This window comes from Cottoperca gobio, chromosome 7 (assembly GCF_900634415.1).
Source record: "Cottoperca gobio chromosome 7, fCotGob3.1, whole genome shotgun sequence".
NCBI lineage: Eukaryota > Metazoa > Chordata > Actinopteri > Perciformes > Bovichtidae > Cottoperca > Cottoperca gobio.
In genome coordinates, this window is record NC_041361.1 from 14,741,101 (window position 1) to 14,758,128 (window position 17,028).

The following is a 17,028-nucleotide window of genomic DNA, read 5'->3' on the forward strand; positions in this document are numbered from 1 at the left end:
CATGTGGGCTGGGCGACATTCCTAGCATGCTTTTACACATGCCATACTTTTCTTTCTGGTAAAGCATGATGAGTTGGGGAGGTGGGCACTACACAAAGAGTAGCCTCGGGGCACCTTAATCTGCCACTGGGCCCACAGCTCATGTTTAACCTGAGACCTCTAGATGGTTAATCTGACCCTGATATCGGTGACCCTATGATGTTACCACTAGCACCACCACCATGCTCCTAACATAAAACATTTGAAAAGGAGACCCCATGACCCACCTCCTAAAACCTCCAAAGACCACCACCAGGGTTACTGTGACTTAATTGACTAATCTGTTATCTAAGCACAGCAATATTTGCTGTGAAAACTGATGTAAATGATCAGATGAAACATTTTTAATTAAAAGGTGACACACAGGTGTGTGTATTGTTCTTGGTCTCAAAGAGATAAAGTACAAGGACAGTGAGCAGCATGAAGACAGAGGGAGAGAAAGTATCCGATTTCCCCTCGTCATCGGTGCTCATTCTGAAGTTCCCAGCTGTTGCAAACTGTCAGCTTGACACATGAGTGCTCAGTTTAGCACACGCACAAACACACATACAAACACATGCACAAAACCATAGACAAGTAAACAAATACTATGAATCACACTTGAGCCTCAAATCACTTTGGAAATCACCTAAAGAAGCTACAGAGGGAATAAAGAAAGGGCCCACACTGAGAGTTGACGGAGAATCCTGAGGGTCTGAAGTGAGGAGGCAGGTTGTTCGGGCGGTTTGTGAGACTCTCTGGTCGCACAGAGCTCCCGTCTTCACTAGCAGGTGAAGGACTCATTCACAGAGACATTTACTCACACGCTGGATGTTGTCACTTCTTCTCTGAGCTTCCTGATTTTGGACAAAAGGTATGTTCCAGTTTGAAGTTTGAATTATTCTATTACAAAAAGTGTTTGAATGACAAAAGCATGTATGTTCGTTTATTCAATTTAATTTAAGTAAAGCAGCAATATAAAGCTTTGCATTACTTGCTGATTATCTACCATATTAAGAATTTGTTTTGCCAATTCACAAAGTCTTTTTTTAATTGCCTTACTTTCGAGAATTTCGTTCTTCCTTTCCCGACTGGCACCCACATTTAGATGAGATGAGATTGAATTTCACGTCCCTAGAATAGTTTGGGTCAAGCGGACAAGTGAACTCGAACAGTATGTGTGTCTGTGTCTGCATAGCTACATGTTACTTTTTTTGTTAATACAGAAGAACACATCCTGTAGATCAGTTTGTGTCGCTGCATGTGCTGTTTTTCAAACAACATTGTTTGTGTTAATGTAGTTTCCACTTCACAAACACCACATGTAATTCTGCTGTGTATATATTTTTTACTCATTATTCTCTTATAGAAGATAAAAGATGACAAAATATATTGGCCAACAATAATACATGACAAATATAAATGCTAAATATAATGTCTCTGAACATTTAGAAATATGCACGTTTTTAACTGTGCTGCTACCCAGACACAAGAGAACAATATTTCCCAATTTATCCAGATATCTTTAATTTGCATTTGTTGCAAAACGCTTCACAGTTATTTGCTTCAGAAAAAAACTAATAAATATTTATCTTTCTAGGTGTACTGACATTATCCACCAAACATCATGGACCAGTGAGTATTCTTGTTGTAGTATGTTAACACATATAGAAACACGCTATTCGCAGGAAAGTCATGATATGTAACTGCATGATTTGATCCAACTCATGACTTTGTGTTTTTGTTTTCTTTGTGTGTGTGTGTGTGTGTGTGTGTGTGTGTGTGTGTGTGTGTGTGTGTGTGTGTGTGTGTGTGTGTGTGTTAGGGAGGATGACAAAAACTCTGTGGATATCCATGACAACCCTCCTGCTCCTGACAACTTTGTGAAAGAGGACGGAGACACTGTGAGTGACAGGGCCGTGTCCACCTCCCACTGTTAGCGCTGCCATTCTCGGGCTGGTTTAAAATAGCCACCAGCTGGGACAGGAACGCAGTGCAGCCTCAATTGGAAAAATATATCCTTCACTTAAGCGGGATAAAGTAACACTGCTGTCTCATCTGTGGAGGACGAGCACTGTAGGGCTAGAAAACACTAAAAAGTAGAAGATCAAGCTGAACAACAGAACGGAAATATTGGCAAACATCACATGATTATGGTTAAATACAATAAAAGTGCACGTGTGGCCCATGGCTGCCTTGATGGACCCTGTTTGTCTTGTTTTGTTTGGTAATTCAGTGTTTCCCTTCGAAATACGGCACAGCTCTCCAATGTTTAATTAACATATATTGTACATTTTTTTGTAGTATTATTTTCATATTATTTGTATTTTTCTTGCTATACCTTTATTTATTTTACATATTTTATAGTGTTTTTTAAAGATATTTCGTTGTGGTTTTCTTAAATTCCATATTCATGTTTCTTGGTTTTTACTATTTTTAATTGTAATTTCTCAATACAACCAAAGCAAATTCCTTGTATGTGAAACTAAACTAAACTAGATCATACTGACTCTAAACTGGTCATTTGTTTTTGTGGGCACATATATATTTTCAAACTATCATTTTCTACACAGAACTCTACATAATGCTACACATGTGACATGATTTTACACAATTGGGACATTAATTGAAAACACAAGAGCAAGACAACCAAGAATAATTACATTAATACAAAGTTGACACTTAATCACAGTCTATTTCTAATCAAATTCCCCCCCTGCAGGCAATACTTCCCTTCCCTGTTGTGTTCTCTAAGTGACTGAGATGTGCCCTTTGTGTGTCCAGGTCTACTTCATATATGAGGAGGAGGTAGAGGTGGAGGAGAAGGAACCAGAACCTCCTCCTCCTGTTGTCCGGGTCAACGACAAACCCCACAAGTTCAAAGACCACTACTGCAAAAAACCCAAATTCTGTGATGTCTGCGCTCGCATGATAGTCTGTATGTATAATGAACACATACACACAAACATCAACAACGTTACGTTAGTTTCTCACATATGTGAAGTTTTCTACGCTTAATATCGTTGTTATTCCAACGTTTTTCTTTCAGTGAACAACAAGTTTGCTCTGAGGTGTAAAAACTGCAAGACCAACATCCACCATTCATGTCAGTCCTATGTCGAGTTCCAGAAGTGCTTTGGCAAAATTGTGAGTGCTGTTCCTTCTCTATTAAAAAACCAAACAATCAAATGTATACAGATTCCCATGACTTTACTGCTGTGAGACGGATATGCATAACTAAGTGTGATGGTGTCTCTTTGTTTCCTGTAGCCCCCTGGCTTCAGACGGGCCTACAGCTCACCGCTGTACAGCAGTGACCAACCAGATCCAAGTGAGTCCACTGACAATAGGTCTCATGTATGTCGAGGTTCCTCCACCTGTTTACCTATCCATTTCCTGTCCGTGAAAGAGTGGAGCCTGCTTGTGAAAGTGTATAATCCAATTAGCAGTATTACATTTAAATATCTATTAACCAGACAACCCGAACCGGAACGACCCCGTCTTCGACACCCTGCGGGTCGGTGTCATCATGGCAAATAAGGAGCGCAAAAAGAATGAAAATGACAAGAAAAATGTGAGTGTACAATAAAGTTTTAATCAAACTGCAAAACTTAAATCCATAGATAGTAATTTATTTCATACATAACAGTATTAAGGCAAATTAAAGGATATGAACATTTCTTATGTACAGTTCTGATGGACGATGTTTTTCCTGTAGATGATGATGATGATGGAGGAAGAAGAGGAGAACCAACAGCCCAAAGAGAATGAGGAGGGAGGAGAAGGTACAATAAACTACGCCATAATGTAATGTGTCTGTATTTCTATATCCAAGATGGAATCGTTGAAAAATTAACAAACTTCAGAGAATGTTTTCTTTAAAGTGCAGAAAACAAACATTAAAAGCTACATATTCAGCAAGGATGTTACATACTAGTGAAGAAAACATAAGTTACTGAGTTCAAATCCTTCATCAAAAGCAAAGGATCTGTTGATGACTGATGTCTGATGTTCATACAGGGAAGCCTGATGATAAGAAGGAGAAAGGAGAACACAAAGCAGATGACAAGGTAAGACGATAATGTTAACAAAACAGTTCAGTTTTACTCTCAAGCAGCTGTAATACTGTCTGTGTCCATATGTTTTGTCCACAGCATAAGGGGACGTTCTCCCAGACCCACTATTACCTGGCTCTCTACCGCTTCAAGGCCATAGAGAAAGACGACCTCGACTTCCAGTACGTTTGACATTACATACATAATAAAACAAGTATTGTTTTTTTCCTTTATTTAGTTTTTTGGATATTGAAATGTTGAACAAAAAGGCAGTGTCATTTATTGTGTGCGTGTTTGTGTGTTAGCCCCGGTGATCGGATCACAGTGCTGGATGACTCCAATGAAGAGTGGTGGAGGGTGAGTTTAACTTCCTCTTTCTTTAGCTTTCATTGGATCCTTCAAATGTGGCGTTTCACTTTGCGATACACTAGTTTCAGTCGTATCCTTTTTTTTTATATGAACTCAAAGTCTGTTTACGCTCTATTTTCAGGGAAAGATGGGGGAGAAGTCGGGCTACTTCCCCACCAACTACCTCATAAAAGTGCGCGCATCGGAAAGAGTTTTCAAGGTGATGCGCTCCTTTGTAGGGAACAGAGAGATGGGACAAATCACACTGAAGAAAGATCAGGTAACTGCACTAATGTGTGGAACTTTAACCTAACAACATGCAGCGTCTCTCTAATCACAGTCTGCACAATGTTTGCCTTTTACAAATGGGGCATCACGGTGATGCTGAAGCGGAGATGTTTAGTCGTGTTGTTGTTACTCTGTGTTTCAGATTGTGGTGAAAAAAGGAGATGAGAAAGGCGGCTATTTGAAGGTCAGCACTGGACGCAAGCTGGGCTACTTCCCTGCTGATCTGCTGGAAGAGATCACTGTGACATAAACAAAACAACATGCAATGAAAGAGCCCACAACACACTTTACACATCAGCACAAATTAGAGACGTCACTGTTCGGAAGATCCTCCTGATCCTTTCTAGATTTGCTCTTCTTGTGTCTGTGGCAGCAGCAATGTAGCTGCTGTGATGCATGTGTGCCTTGGACACAAAGTCTCTCTCTGAAGTGAGAGATTAAGGATTAATACTTGCATTAATAAGTTGTTGGTGATGTTGGCTTTGTTGAGAAAAGTTACAACCTGCTGATTTGAGCTACTAGAAGTAGAGACAACCTGGAGAGACTCGCATGAGGTCATAAATGAATGTACTGATTGACATAAAGATAGACAGTAAACAAAGGTTTGATATAATATTTAACAAAAGCATCAATTTATTATTAATTACATTTGACAATACATCCTGTTACATGTCACAGTAGATTAGTTCATTTGGCCAGAATAAAACTTTAATGTTTTTTTACGAGCTATATTATTAAAACATGAATTTAGTTATGTATTCACCTTTAACATTACTGCTAAATAACTAATCTCACTGCTTCTTTAGGTAGGATCCATGAATCAAATGTTTTGCATCGTATTCATTTATCCGTCTGATAAATATGTTAAATATTATTGTCTAATAACATCTATGACTTGTTTGTTACCATTTGCAAGGCTCTCTGGGTCCTTTAACGTCACGTAAATACAGGCTTCAAAGTCATTTCGACATTTACATAGCTTTATATTAACAATGAGAGCAAACAGTGCAAAGACAATTTCTTACATCGGGCTTGTACATCACTTCACGCGTGACCCTGAAGAAATGTTATATGAAAACAAATTAAGTATTAAAGACCGCAATACTGCTCAAAATGGTCTCAAATGTTTTCACTAACTAAGTGCTTAAAGTATAAAATGTTTCAAATATTAAACCTGAAGTGCACTTAAACACTTGCTGTGAAGCTTTCTTTAACATGATTCCAAAAAGGCAACATGGGATTTAAAACATTTAAAACAAGAGAAGAGACAGAGAGAGGCGCAGAGGGGCCTCCGTCTGTGACTTTAATACATTAAGCAGTCAGTGTGTTCAGTACAGGACGACCTGCTTACGCTGAAGGTATCCATATCTTACCATGGAGTCTTATCTCACATCATATCCTGTACTTCACTTAAGCTTTACTCTGCATTGTTTCCCTTCCTGTGTCAGCTTCTATCTTTTTGCAACCTTAAAATAAAAGTTTTAAACAATGACATGTAGACAAACAGAGTAGCTTCTATAAGACAAAGAGTGCCGCCACATCGTTACGAGTAAAGGGCACACAGCAGAAGACAGTTAATAAAATTTCCCCAAATTGTACTTGGTGAAAACCAGCTGCGGCACATGGACAGGATCTGGAGCAACGGTGTCTTCTCCTGTGCTCAGCAGCCTCTCAGAGGAGACGCTGGTCGGTGGGCACGCCAAGTATTTGATTGCCACTCGAGCCAGTGCTGGATGTAGTGTCATCTTTGCTGACCAGTAGGAAGTCACTGGGTCGGAGGCCAGTGACTGTGTGCTGCTCTCTGCCAGGTAGGTCTCCACCAAACCCGACGACGTCACAGTCTTTGACAGAGACGCTGCATTATTTGCTATGAGACTCTGCATTGCACCCCAGAAAAGGCTTGTTGGCTTACTGCTTAGGTCCTCTGGCTCTAGCTCCACACCTGATGAAGAGCCAGCTTCACCTGCTGGGGGCACGCAGTCCTGCTCCAACAACTCCTCAACCTCCACCGCCACGGCAGCTTTCAACCTTTCAAAGTCCAGCTTGCTGAGCAGGGCCATGGGCATGATCTTAAACCTGGGGTCCAGGAGCGTGGCTTTAAAGTATGTGTGGGTGGGCGTTTCAAAGACATGCTGAAAGTGTTCCTCGAGGTGGCCCTGCAGTAAGCCGACGAGCTTGCGAGACTCCAACATATCGCTCACATCCTTGTTTGCGATGAGCTCTCTCAGTGCAGCTCTGAGGGCCTGGATGCATGGAATCACAGAGGAAATAGACGCATCATCCCGGCACACTGTGTGTGTCGCCTCCTCAAATGGCTCCAGCACTTTGACAATGACCTCCATCAAAGTCCACTGAGGCTCTGCGACAGAACCACCCAGGTCCGTATCTGTGGACATGGCAGTCAGCGCCTGCTTCTGCTCCAGCAGGCGCTGCAGCATGAACAACACAGTGTTCCACCTGGTCGGCACGTCATGACTTAACGCAGCTTTAACACGGCCAAGTCGCTGCTGTGCCTCGTGCAGCTTCACCATGGCTTTAATTGACTTTTGTACAGTGTTGGTAATTTTTCTTGCGGTGTTGATTACACTAACCACACCATAGCACTCTTCAATAGCTCCAGTTACAATCAAGTGTAGGGAGTGAGCAAAGCATCGAATGTGCTCAGAGCCACTGTCGGACATGGTTTTCACCATATTGCTCGTGTTGTTAGTAACAAAGAACCCAACAGTAAACCTGTGCGGAACCACAGTTTGCCAATCTTCAACTAGGTCGTGGATGTGTTGCAGGATTTCTGCCGGAGTGTACTCCGTATCGATGACTTTCATATTGAGCAACGCACCGACGCGTCTATGTGTCACTGCCCCAACCGCTGATGTATTCTGTACAAACCAATGTCCTGTGAGCGACAGGTAGGAGCTGCTGGAGAACTCTTTAGTCCAAATATCAGCCGTGCAGTGCACAAAATCGCCCTCAATGTTCTCAAGGCTCTTTCTCACTTTGGATTGTACCGTTTGGTGAAGCTGTGGTACAACTGTGCTGCTGAAGTGAACTCCTGCGGGAAGTGTGTAATGAGGGGCCACCACCTTCATGAGTTTACAGAACCCTTTGTTCTCCACAAATGAGTATGGCAAAAGATCCATGCTGAGCATTTCACCCACAGTCTCTGTGATTGTCTGGGTCATTCGCTCAGCTGGTCGATCGAGGGCTTCAGATTGGAAATCCGGTAAAACAAGGGATGAAAATGAAAGTAAAACAGGAGGGGGAGGGCTGGGCTGTGTTCGCCTCCTGCTACCGTGAGTGCTACGGATGCCTGCCACATTGCGGTGTTTGTAATGCACATGGTTGTGCATAGCACTGGTGGTTAGATGTCCTAAATCCTTGCCTCTGCTTACAACTCTCCCGCATATGTTGCACGCCACCTTGGTCACATCATCACAAGTGGTGAAATACTGCCAGATTGCACTCGTTGTATTTCTCCTTTTCTTATGTGTTGGTGCAGTGTCAGCCTCTTGTTGTTGTTGATCACTAGCAGCAGCAGCAGCAGCAGCAGCGATGTCACAGTCTGTTAAGTATTCAATCTTTATATTATCAGCAGCATCCATGACTAAAACTGAGGACAGGAGAACTTCTGAATACAATAATAATCAGCAGTTTACAGGATGGTTTTAAACGTGGAGCGGTCTCAGCTGGTCCACTTGTTCATCCGTTTAGCAATAAAACAAAAAACGTCCATGAGTTTGTTTCATGCAGCATGTACACGCTCCTCCTCGTGGACCTGCAGCTGGTCCACTGGACGCACGACTGCGATGCCACTTTGAATGTTCACAATAAATACATGCAGAGAAAAGTAAACTCACTTGCAGTCTGATAGCGCCAGAGATTGAGCAGACTCGTATTTGTTGTTTTACATTGTGATGTTTTCTTCTTCTTCGTTTAGGATTTCTTCTTCTTTTCTATAATTCCTTGCAGATTTCGCACCGCTGGCGTGTTGCTGCCCCTCATAGGCAACCCGCTGCTCAAACACAAACCGTCTGTGTGCTCACGTATCCCTTTCACAGACCAGACTGTCATTTATGTCATTTAGCAGATCTAATAAGATTTAACAACGAAGAATCTGCATGTGTGCCACTGAATCTGAAAAACAACATTTATAAATCTAAGAAGGAGACTTTCAAGCAAGTACTTATGACTTTTACACAAATCTGACAGGAACTCATGACTGAAGTGCCAAAGCAAGATCTTATATATATATATATATATATATATATATATATATATATACATACATTGATATCAGGTCGATATTGAGCGCACTGAACGGAAGCCATAATTAAATCTAGTTTGGGTTTAATTTGAAATGTGTGCCCTCTAGTGGTCATAGGCACGTAAAGCAAGTGATTCGGTGCATATTGCTTCAAAAACTGTTTCACTGTGAATGAGATGAGATAAGATTCAATTCAATGTATTTACTTTGCCAAATCATAACAGAAGAGAACCAAAACGTCCCACTGTGAGCAGCCACTGGAATGAAATATCCCCTTTTCCTGAACTGGTCCTCGTTACCATTCATGGTTAAATATAATGAATGAAACACAATGTACAGGTTAACTGGGTCTGTTTCATACATACAACGTCATAACAACGCAGTGTCGCATTTATTGCTCAGTGTAAATTTTATTTTTCACAAGTTTAGGAAGCCCCACATACGCAGGGCATCAAAAAATTAGTTGATACTCTTAGTGTTCCTCTCCACGGAAATCTTTAGTAAAAGGCGAAAGATTTATGCGCTCTGAAGAGAAACAAGAGTGTACTGACTCTCAGAGGCTCGAGGGACCCTCCCTATTCTCCGCCTCATGATCCTCACTTAGGCTTCACTGGGCAAAAGTCAGATTATTGAATTTATGTTTGAGTTATTCATTCGTTATTTTATATCTACAAAGAAGACCTCAAATAGTTGCACCAAAACACTGTGGATGAGATAAATGTAAAAACTTTAGTCCGTAACTGCCACGTGCGCTATGCATTGTGGGAATATGGCGACACTGACCACGCCTCCGGAAAAGAAATCGCTTCCAGAATAAAAACTTTAATTATTTCATGTCGCTAGAAGTTGCAATGCTATATGCAACAAAGTTACGACCCATAATGACACATGCATATGAGAATGAAAACACAGAGTCGTAAACTAATGATTTATACAAATACATGCTGGAAACAATTCTTAAGGTTTACACTCAACCTTCCAGTGAGCGAAATTACGAATTAACTTTTCTCAGTTGCAAGGGTTTTTAATTTTGTATTTAAGTACTAATACAAACAGATATATACACGGATAATTCAGCATTGGCAATAAGGCAATCTCTTTAAATCGCATGTTGTCCATTATGTACACAGTTGACAGTCCACGTGCAACGCACAGTTACACCACTAAGAGCGATTATTGAGATTGTTTTTCACACAGAGAGGAAGCCCCACATACGCAGGGCATCAAAAAATTAGTTGAAACTCTTAGTGTTCCTCTCCACGGAAATCTTTAGTAAAAGGCGAAAGATTTATACGATCTGAAGAGAAACAAGAGTGTACTGGAGAGGGAGGTGCACAAGTGGCCCATTATATTCCCCGCGTTGTGGTCCTCACTTACGGTTCACTGTATAAAAACCTTTTCTGTAAATATTTGGATTTCACAAAGTCACATTATTTACAATGTAAACCAATACTTGCTCCAAATAACTGTGGCGATGAGAGGTACATTATAGGTAACAATTTAGCCTGTAACTGCCACACGTGCGCTAAGCATTGTGGGAATATGGTAATTCAGGCATGTGTTTTTCTTAAATCGCTCCTACATTAAAAAATCTTCTTTTAATTTCGCCAAACGATAACGTGACTGTTGAATACAGTGAGGATGTGAAATGTGTTCACCTTGAATTGTGAAGTGTTACTGCAATAGATAAATAAAGACAAGTCTTATGCTTGCAACCATCTGCTCATGCGCAAACCCCACAAAGATGTAATATATGTCAAGAGAGTAACTTTCCGGTTTCTGGCCATCTGTTTTGTGAGCGCGACATTTAACTATCTATTTCTAAATAGATGCATACTTTGTGACAACACGTTTTAGCACAATGAACATGTTCCCAACACGTTGTACACGTAGGTAGTTTATATTACTTTATGGACAAAATAACAACGTGTAACCAAAGAAACGACGACATGAGCTCCTTGGATGACTTTCTGTTGGGGCAGCTACTATCTAGGCAGCCACTATCAAGTTTACTTTTGTGATATAGTCGAGAGATAAATAAATTGTGTTATGGCTAAGTTTGCCATATGAAGCCAACACTTAAACTCATCAGCAATGGCAACAACACAAACATAATAAGGCAATATGAACCATGATGACACCTGCAAAAGGTGTAGGCTAATGATTTCTCTGTCATATTTTAATGAACGTGTAAAGGAGATACTGTCCTAACTATAGCTGTCAACACTGAACACTGCATTTTTAATAAAACAGCAATAAAACTAATACCCTGACGTAGAGAGCGGACATTTATCTCTGAAGAACTAGAGGCTTCGCACTCACCTCAATCAGTCTTATAACAACATGTGTTCCTACTTACTTACTTTATTATTGTAGAGCAATGTAAACTGCTTTTAGAATCGTAATTGGAGTGGAAAAACATATTTTATATGTTTGAATCAATAAGTATGTGTGTCGCAGATGACAACGTTTGAACATACCAAGAGAGTAGTCCTATCAGAGATATTTCAGAAAGCAAACTCCCTGTCGTGGAGAAAAAAAAGCAATGACATTACCGCAGTTTGAAGGGCTGTCCACAATCCCCAGAGACTCTTCCTTTCTGCTAGCTGGCACACAAATATTTAATTCCCTAAATTATGCACTTAAATTATATTTCAACGTGTGGCTCCACTCTATTAACCCAATCAAAGATGACTGCTTGTTACCTTACGGACATAATTTCCGGTTGCAATGGTCATTGGCCAGTTAAACACTAATTAAATGATACACTTTAATTATTTTCTTATGGACAGAATGACATATTTCATCAGAAATGTCTTCAAACAGTGTCTACAATGTGAACAGACTCACAAGCATACATTATTAGGCATACACATGCTGATTCTAGCTATCTATATATGTTGAAGGGGAGCATGAAGTTTAATTGGTTTGTGTATTTGGCTCTGACTCTATAATAAAGACAACTTGTCTGGTTGGTTAGTAGCTACTTGCAGATGTGTTGGCTTGAAATTCCACTGATATTCTGAGCAGTGGCAGAATCGCAGCACACTTGTCAGTGATTCTTATATTTCCTGGAGCGAGTCCTTGTCATTTGTCAGCCTCCCCGTGGCTTCAGTATGCGGGGACAGCGGGGAGGGCTGTCAAACTGTGCCCGCCTGAGAGCGCCTTTCCCCGGGTTGATGAGACATAATAGGGGCCGGCCAGGTGGTGAACATGAGCAGGGAGGCAAGCGAGGACTGTGTGCGTGTGCGTGTGTGTGTGTGTGTGTGTGTGTGAGTATTTAGTGAGACATTTCTTCTATTGCAAACATTACCAATTAGTCTACTACTACAAATAATTTTCCTTTGGATAACACAATCCTCTTGAGGCTATGCATCATTGTATTTTTTGTCACGTTCAGTGAATGCGTGTGTGCGTGCGTGTGTATGCGTGTGTGTGTGCGTGAGTGTGTGTGTGTGTGTGTGTGTGTGTGAGTGTGTGTGTGTGTGTGTGTGTGTGTGTGCGTGTGTGTGTGAGTGTGTGTGTGTGTGTGTGTGTGTGTGTGTGTGTGTGTATGTGTGGTGGGGGTAGAAGGCGCACTGAGCCGAGTATATTCTCTCCAGATCTTGGGGATATTTGAGTCCGTCACTGCGGAATGTCTTCTCTACTTTTCAAGTGCGTGTAAAGCTTTATCTCAGTACTTATTATTATTCAGTACTTACTCAGCCGGGCCGACTGCCTCACAGACGCGCCGGCTCTCTGCGTGGAGAACCGTTGCTGCTGTTGCTGCTGTTGCTTCAAAATGAGGGCGCTGTGTTTAAACTTTGCCATCACCTGTCTGTGGCTTCTCCCTACATCGGTGAGTAAGATCCGCGAACAGCCGCTTTTTCTGCTCCTGAGGTTGTGCTTGCTCATTATTAACGCAAGGATGTTATTTTTCTGCAGATGTACTAACTGCTCATTTGTGGATCATTTCATATTCTCTCATGTATTCATGTTCTGCCACTGATCATCATATTGCAGCATTGTTGCACAATCAAGCAGTCTTTTTTAGTTTCAACTGTTCAGAGTGTTTTGTTTTCTTCTTGGGTTTATAGGGGATGTGTTGGTTTTGTGTATGAGAAAATGAATCCATCGATAGTCAGCTTCAATCATTTCTGAAAGATTTGAAACTGTTCTGTTGAGAAAGAAAACAAAATAGATAAAAATCAGTTTTATGATAGGGCTAGTTTTAAAGGATAATGTAAGTTGACATGGTTCCAGAGAAAATACTCTTATTAATACTATTTTAAGACAAAGACTGAGTTGTATCTGTCACACTCAGGTGTGGCTCCAGTATGTTTTGACACTAGCCTGAGATTTGACTTTCTACTGATTTTAGCTTCCACTTGGACTTTCAAGTCTTCAAAATGTTCCTTGAAAGGTTCACAGCTTGCTGTTTCATTCAAGGAGTGAGATGAGTCTTTTGTTCTGGTATGATTAGATGTTCTACATCAGACTCAGAATGGTGTGACGCTGCCTTGGGACATGATCGTAGTTAACTCTTCTATTAGATGGTAAAGTTGAACTAAAATGGGTTTGTTGTTCCATCCCTAAATGTTAATTTGTTCCAGTCTCGTGGTCTGTAATTCTCTGTCGGACATTATTGTAATCGTCTCTCCTGTCTTTAATTTAACTCTCTTCACTTTTCTGCATGAGCAGCAAACTGCAGCATCTGTAACATTAGCGTTGGAGTTGTCAGGGGAATACCTCCAAGCAACCTCATTTTGTGCTTTATTAGTTGAACTAAATAATTGTGCAGCCCTTGTCAGTTTGAAAACGTTTTTCCATCCTAGGGCTTAAGAAACAAAGTCTTTTTGTTAAGTTGTGAAAAACTGACACTTTAGGGACATTTTTAGACGATGGCAAAAATGTTCTTCCTGTCCTTAAAACAGCAATGTTGCTCTCAGGTTTCTCAGTTTGTGTGCCTCTGCAGGTGTTTTTGCACAGGTATTGTGGGTGCATCCACTCCACCGCTGTTGCTCAGTTGCAGTCACTTTGCTGGCATCTTGACACAAAGCCAATGACACGGCTGTCACACAGTGGGCTCCAATTAGAGTAGGTGAGAACAGCACAGAGCAGGAGATTTAGGCCTGTAACAATAGGCACCGCTGGAGCTCTCTGGGTTACAGGAGGAGACAGAGATTGGCACACAGGCCTGGGGTTGTAAGGGGTGGTGTGACTGCCACTTGTTCACGAGAAATAATGATATCCTCGGAGCTGTTTATTCAGAAATCTGGGGGAGAATAACATTAAACCTCCATCTGCCTTCGACACATTGTGATGAAAATGGAAATCTAGTCCTCAACAATGAGTGCAGAACTTTTTGCACAACTCTTTATTCTCTCATTTCCCTAGAGGCATAAAAAACTTTGACTTGTCTCCCACATCGCATCCACACTTCCACTTAAAAATGTAAGTGTTTAACGAGAGAAAATAAAGTCTTGACACTTGGATTCACATGACTACTCATTCGTTGTAGAGCTTAACATTGATATTTGATGATTGCGCCCGCACACTTTTCTGAATGTCAGCTGTGCACAGAATCTCAAACACATAAAGAGCCTCATTAATGATTAATTGTGATTTGAGCGTTTTAATAAACAGCAGTTGGCTGCATGGTTTATAATAAACTGCTTCATCAATCTGAACATACACTTCATTTTCACAGTCTCACTTCCTTTATATTTTTTACGCTGTGATATTGTTTAACTGAGAGGCGGAGGTAACCATGTTTCTGTGTTTTACTGACGTTTTCTGCTCTGTGTGAGCTATGAAAACCAAGCTATTACTAATACCACCATCACAAAAACAAATACTAAATATTTAACTCTTTAAGCAATGGACACTGCTCTGTCTCATGCTGGGAAAATGAGCTATTACACAAATTATTGAGATAATACAAAATATGAGGGGCAGAAGGAGGAGAACGTGTATGGAGTGACTAAAACATGGTGAATCCAGGTGAACAGCTTAATCCCTTATTAATTTCAAGCCTCTCCGGCAGAAATATTGATTAATAAACACATAGATTCAGTCCGTCATCAAGGTCGCATTGAAAAGAGGATTGAGAGTTTTAACAAGGAGAGGGAGAGAGGGGGAGGACAGCCTAATTAAAATGTGTTAATGGCAGCATGCGTGTGACTGTGTGTGTGCATGCTGCTTGTTACTGGAGTCCTTGCCAGAAGGAGCTGACCTATTGATTACAGTCAATTTCAAGTCGTTCTCATTCAGAGGACATCAAAGCATAATTAGTTTTGAATCGATTATCTGCTGCCTTGTGATGTAGCTACAGTGAAACTGTCCTTCATCTGCTGCTCTTTCTTCTCTCTCTCATCTTTCTTCTTACCTTCTACAGTGAAGCCCACACACAGCAAATACAGTCGTACTGTATTTACTGTATTTACTGTATTTAGAGTTGGCAGTTGTTGACTGAATAGTTGTTAGTTCTCTCATAGCGCTTATATTTAGTATGAATGAGCTCTTTAAAACAGTCTACAAGTAAATACCTCTGAAGGACTGATGTAAAGACAGCTGTAGTTTTGCTCTCAGAGTTTACAGTACAAGCCATTACCCATTACCACCGAAGCTGAGGCCCTCCTTGACCTGATTTGAATGAGGTCACAAACTAAATTCTCTTCACCTCTATTGTGTCGAGGTAGTGGCACAAACAGATATCTCCAAACTTAAAGCATGGTTGGTTACCACTATAGAAGTGAGAAAATGTGCTTTTCAGTGATTTGGTTGAATGTAACCCTTCAGATTAGGAAAAAGAGCACTTTATCTTTTAGGCTCCCCCTAAATGTATGTTCTTAATTTGCAGGTCCAAGATACAGCCACGCCCGTGGACTTTCAGAGCCACCAATGGAGAGAGGAGGAAGGAGAAACAGGAGACGCTGTGGGAGCTGCTTTGAAAGTCAAAGATTTACAGATCATTTCCACCAAACAAAAAACACCTGCTTACGGCTCTCTGGGCCCGTACGGATGGCCTCAGAACTTCTCCCAAGCCCTAGATCAGTATCTGTACCGCCCTCCTCTTAAATCCAAACCTCTCCCAAAAACTTCCACAAAGGCCAAGAAGATCCTGGGCTGGGGCGATTTTTACTTCAACGTGAAAACAGTGAAGTTCAGCCTCCTGGTGACGGGGAAAATTGTGGACCACATCAACGGCACGTTCAGCGTCTACTTCCGCCACAACTCTTCCCGTCTGGGGAACATATCCGTCAGCATCGTCCCGCCCTCCAAAGCTGTTGGATGGGAGGTTTTGGCTCCAGCAGCTGAGGGTGTTCACACTAAAAACTCAGTCCTGGTTCCAGATCTGACGTCCCAGTCCCAGAGCCCGCCTCAGTCCACCAGCTCTACTCCTGCAGAGCCGCAGAAGCAGCAGCAGGACGTGATGATGGTGACCGAACTCAACTGCAGGATCGAGTACCAGAGAACCAACCGGTCCAAGAAGACCAAGCCCTGTCTGTACGACCCGGGGCAAACCTGCTACTCAGAAAACACACAGTCCCAGGCAGCCTGGATCTGCGCCAAACCCTTTAAGGTTATATGCATCTTCATCGCCTTCACCGGCACCGATTACAGGCTGGTGCAGAAAGTTTGTCCAGACCACAACTTTCAGACAGAGCAGAACCAGCAGCACTTCGGATGACGGATTCTGAGATATCAAACACTGACTTTTCATACATCTTATTAAAATCATGTGTTCAGTTTTCAAAATAGGTTCGCGATTGACTGTTTTTATACTCTGTTAAAAACACATTTTCAACACGTCGGTGAGTGCAGTTTGAGCCTTGTGTTCATGTGTTAATGAGATTTATGAGCTCTGTGTTGTTTGAAACCACACTCATCCGGTCACATTGTCAGGAAAAGAAAGCAGTGGCTTGATCCACAAAATCACCCTCAGTGTTTGGTTTTCTGAATATGCATTGATGCATTGATAGAAGTGAAGACTTGAATAAAAAAGAATTAGATTTTCACTATTTGAAAAATGTGATTGCTTAGCTCATTAATAATGTGAAATAGAGACGACTT

At 41.3% G+C, this 17,028-nt stretch overlaps 2 protein-coding genes and 2 non-coding genes across 4 annotated transcripts; 2 read left to right on the forward strand and 2 right to left on the reverse strand.

The window, feature by feature from the left end:
- The first annotated feature begins 562 nt into the window (after positions 1-562).
- stac3 (SH3 and cysteine rich domain 3) lies at positions 563-5,823 on the forward strand. The gene is made up of 13 exons (XM_029436353.1): positions 563-892; positions 1,619-1,653; positions 1,844-1,922; positions 2,803-2,956; positions 3,068-3,165; positions 3,289-3,349; positions 3,495-3,592; positions 3,737-3,803; positions 4,039-4,088; positions 4,173-4,255; positions 4,379-4,430; positions 4,564-4,701; positions 4,852-5,823. The coding sequence occupies exons 2-13, from the start codon at positions 1,646-1,648 to the stop codon at positions 4,957-4,959; spliced, it is 996 nt and encodes a 331-aa protein (XP_029292213.1). The 5' UTR covers positions 563-892; positions 1,619-1,645; the 3' UTR covers positions 4,960-5,823.
- Positions 5,824-9,404: 3,581 nt separating this feature from the next.
- On the reverse strand, positions 9,405-9,518 carry LOC115011480 (U5 spliceosomal RNA). Its single transcript, XR_003832597.1, has one exon. It is a non-coding gene; the product is annotated as a U5 spliceosomal RNA (small nuclear RNA).
- A 658-nt stretch (positions 9,519-10,176) lies between these two features.
- Positions 10,177-10,290, reverse strand: LOC115011478 (U5 spliceosomal RNA). Its single transcript, XR_003832595.1, has one exon. It is a non-coding gene; the product is annotated as a U5 spliceosomal RNA (small nuclear RNA).
- Positions 10,291-12,754: 2,464 nt separating this feature from the next.
- Positions 12,755-16,645, forward strand: LOC115011009 (neurexophilin-2-like). The gene is made up of 2 exons (XM_029435936.1): positions 12,755-12,811; positions 15,815-16,645. The coding sequence occupies exons 1-2, from the start codon at positions 12,755-12,757 to the stop codon at positions 16,643-16,645; spliced, it is 888 nt and encodes a 295-aa protein (XP_029291796.1).
- Positions 16,646-17,028: the final 383 nt, after the last annotated feature.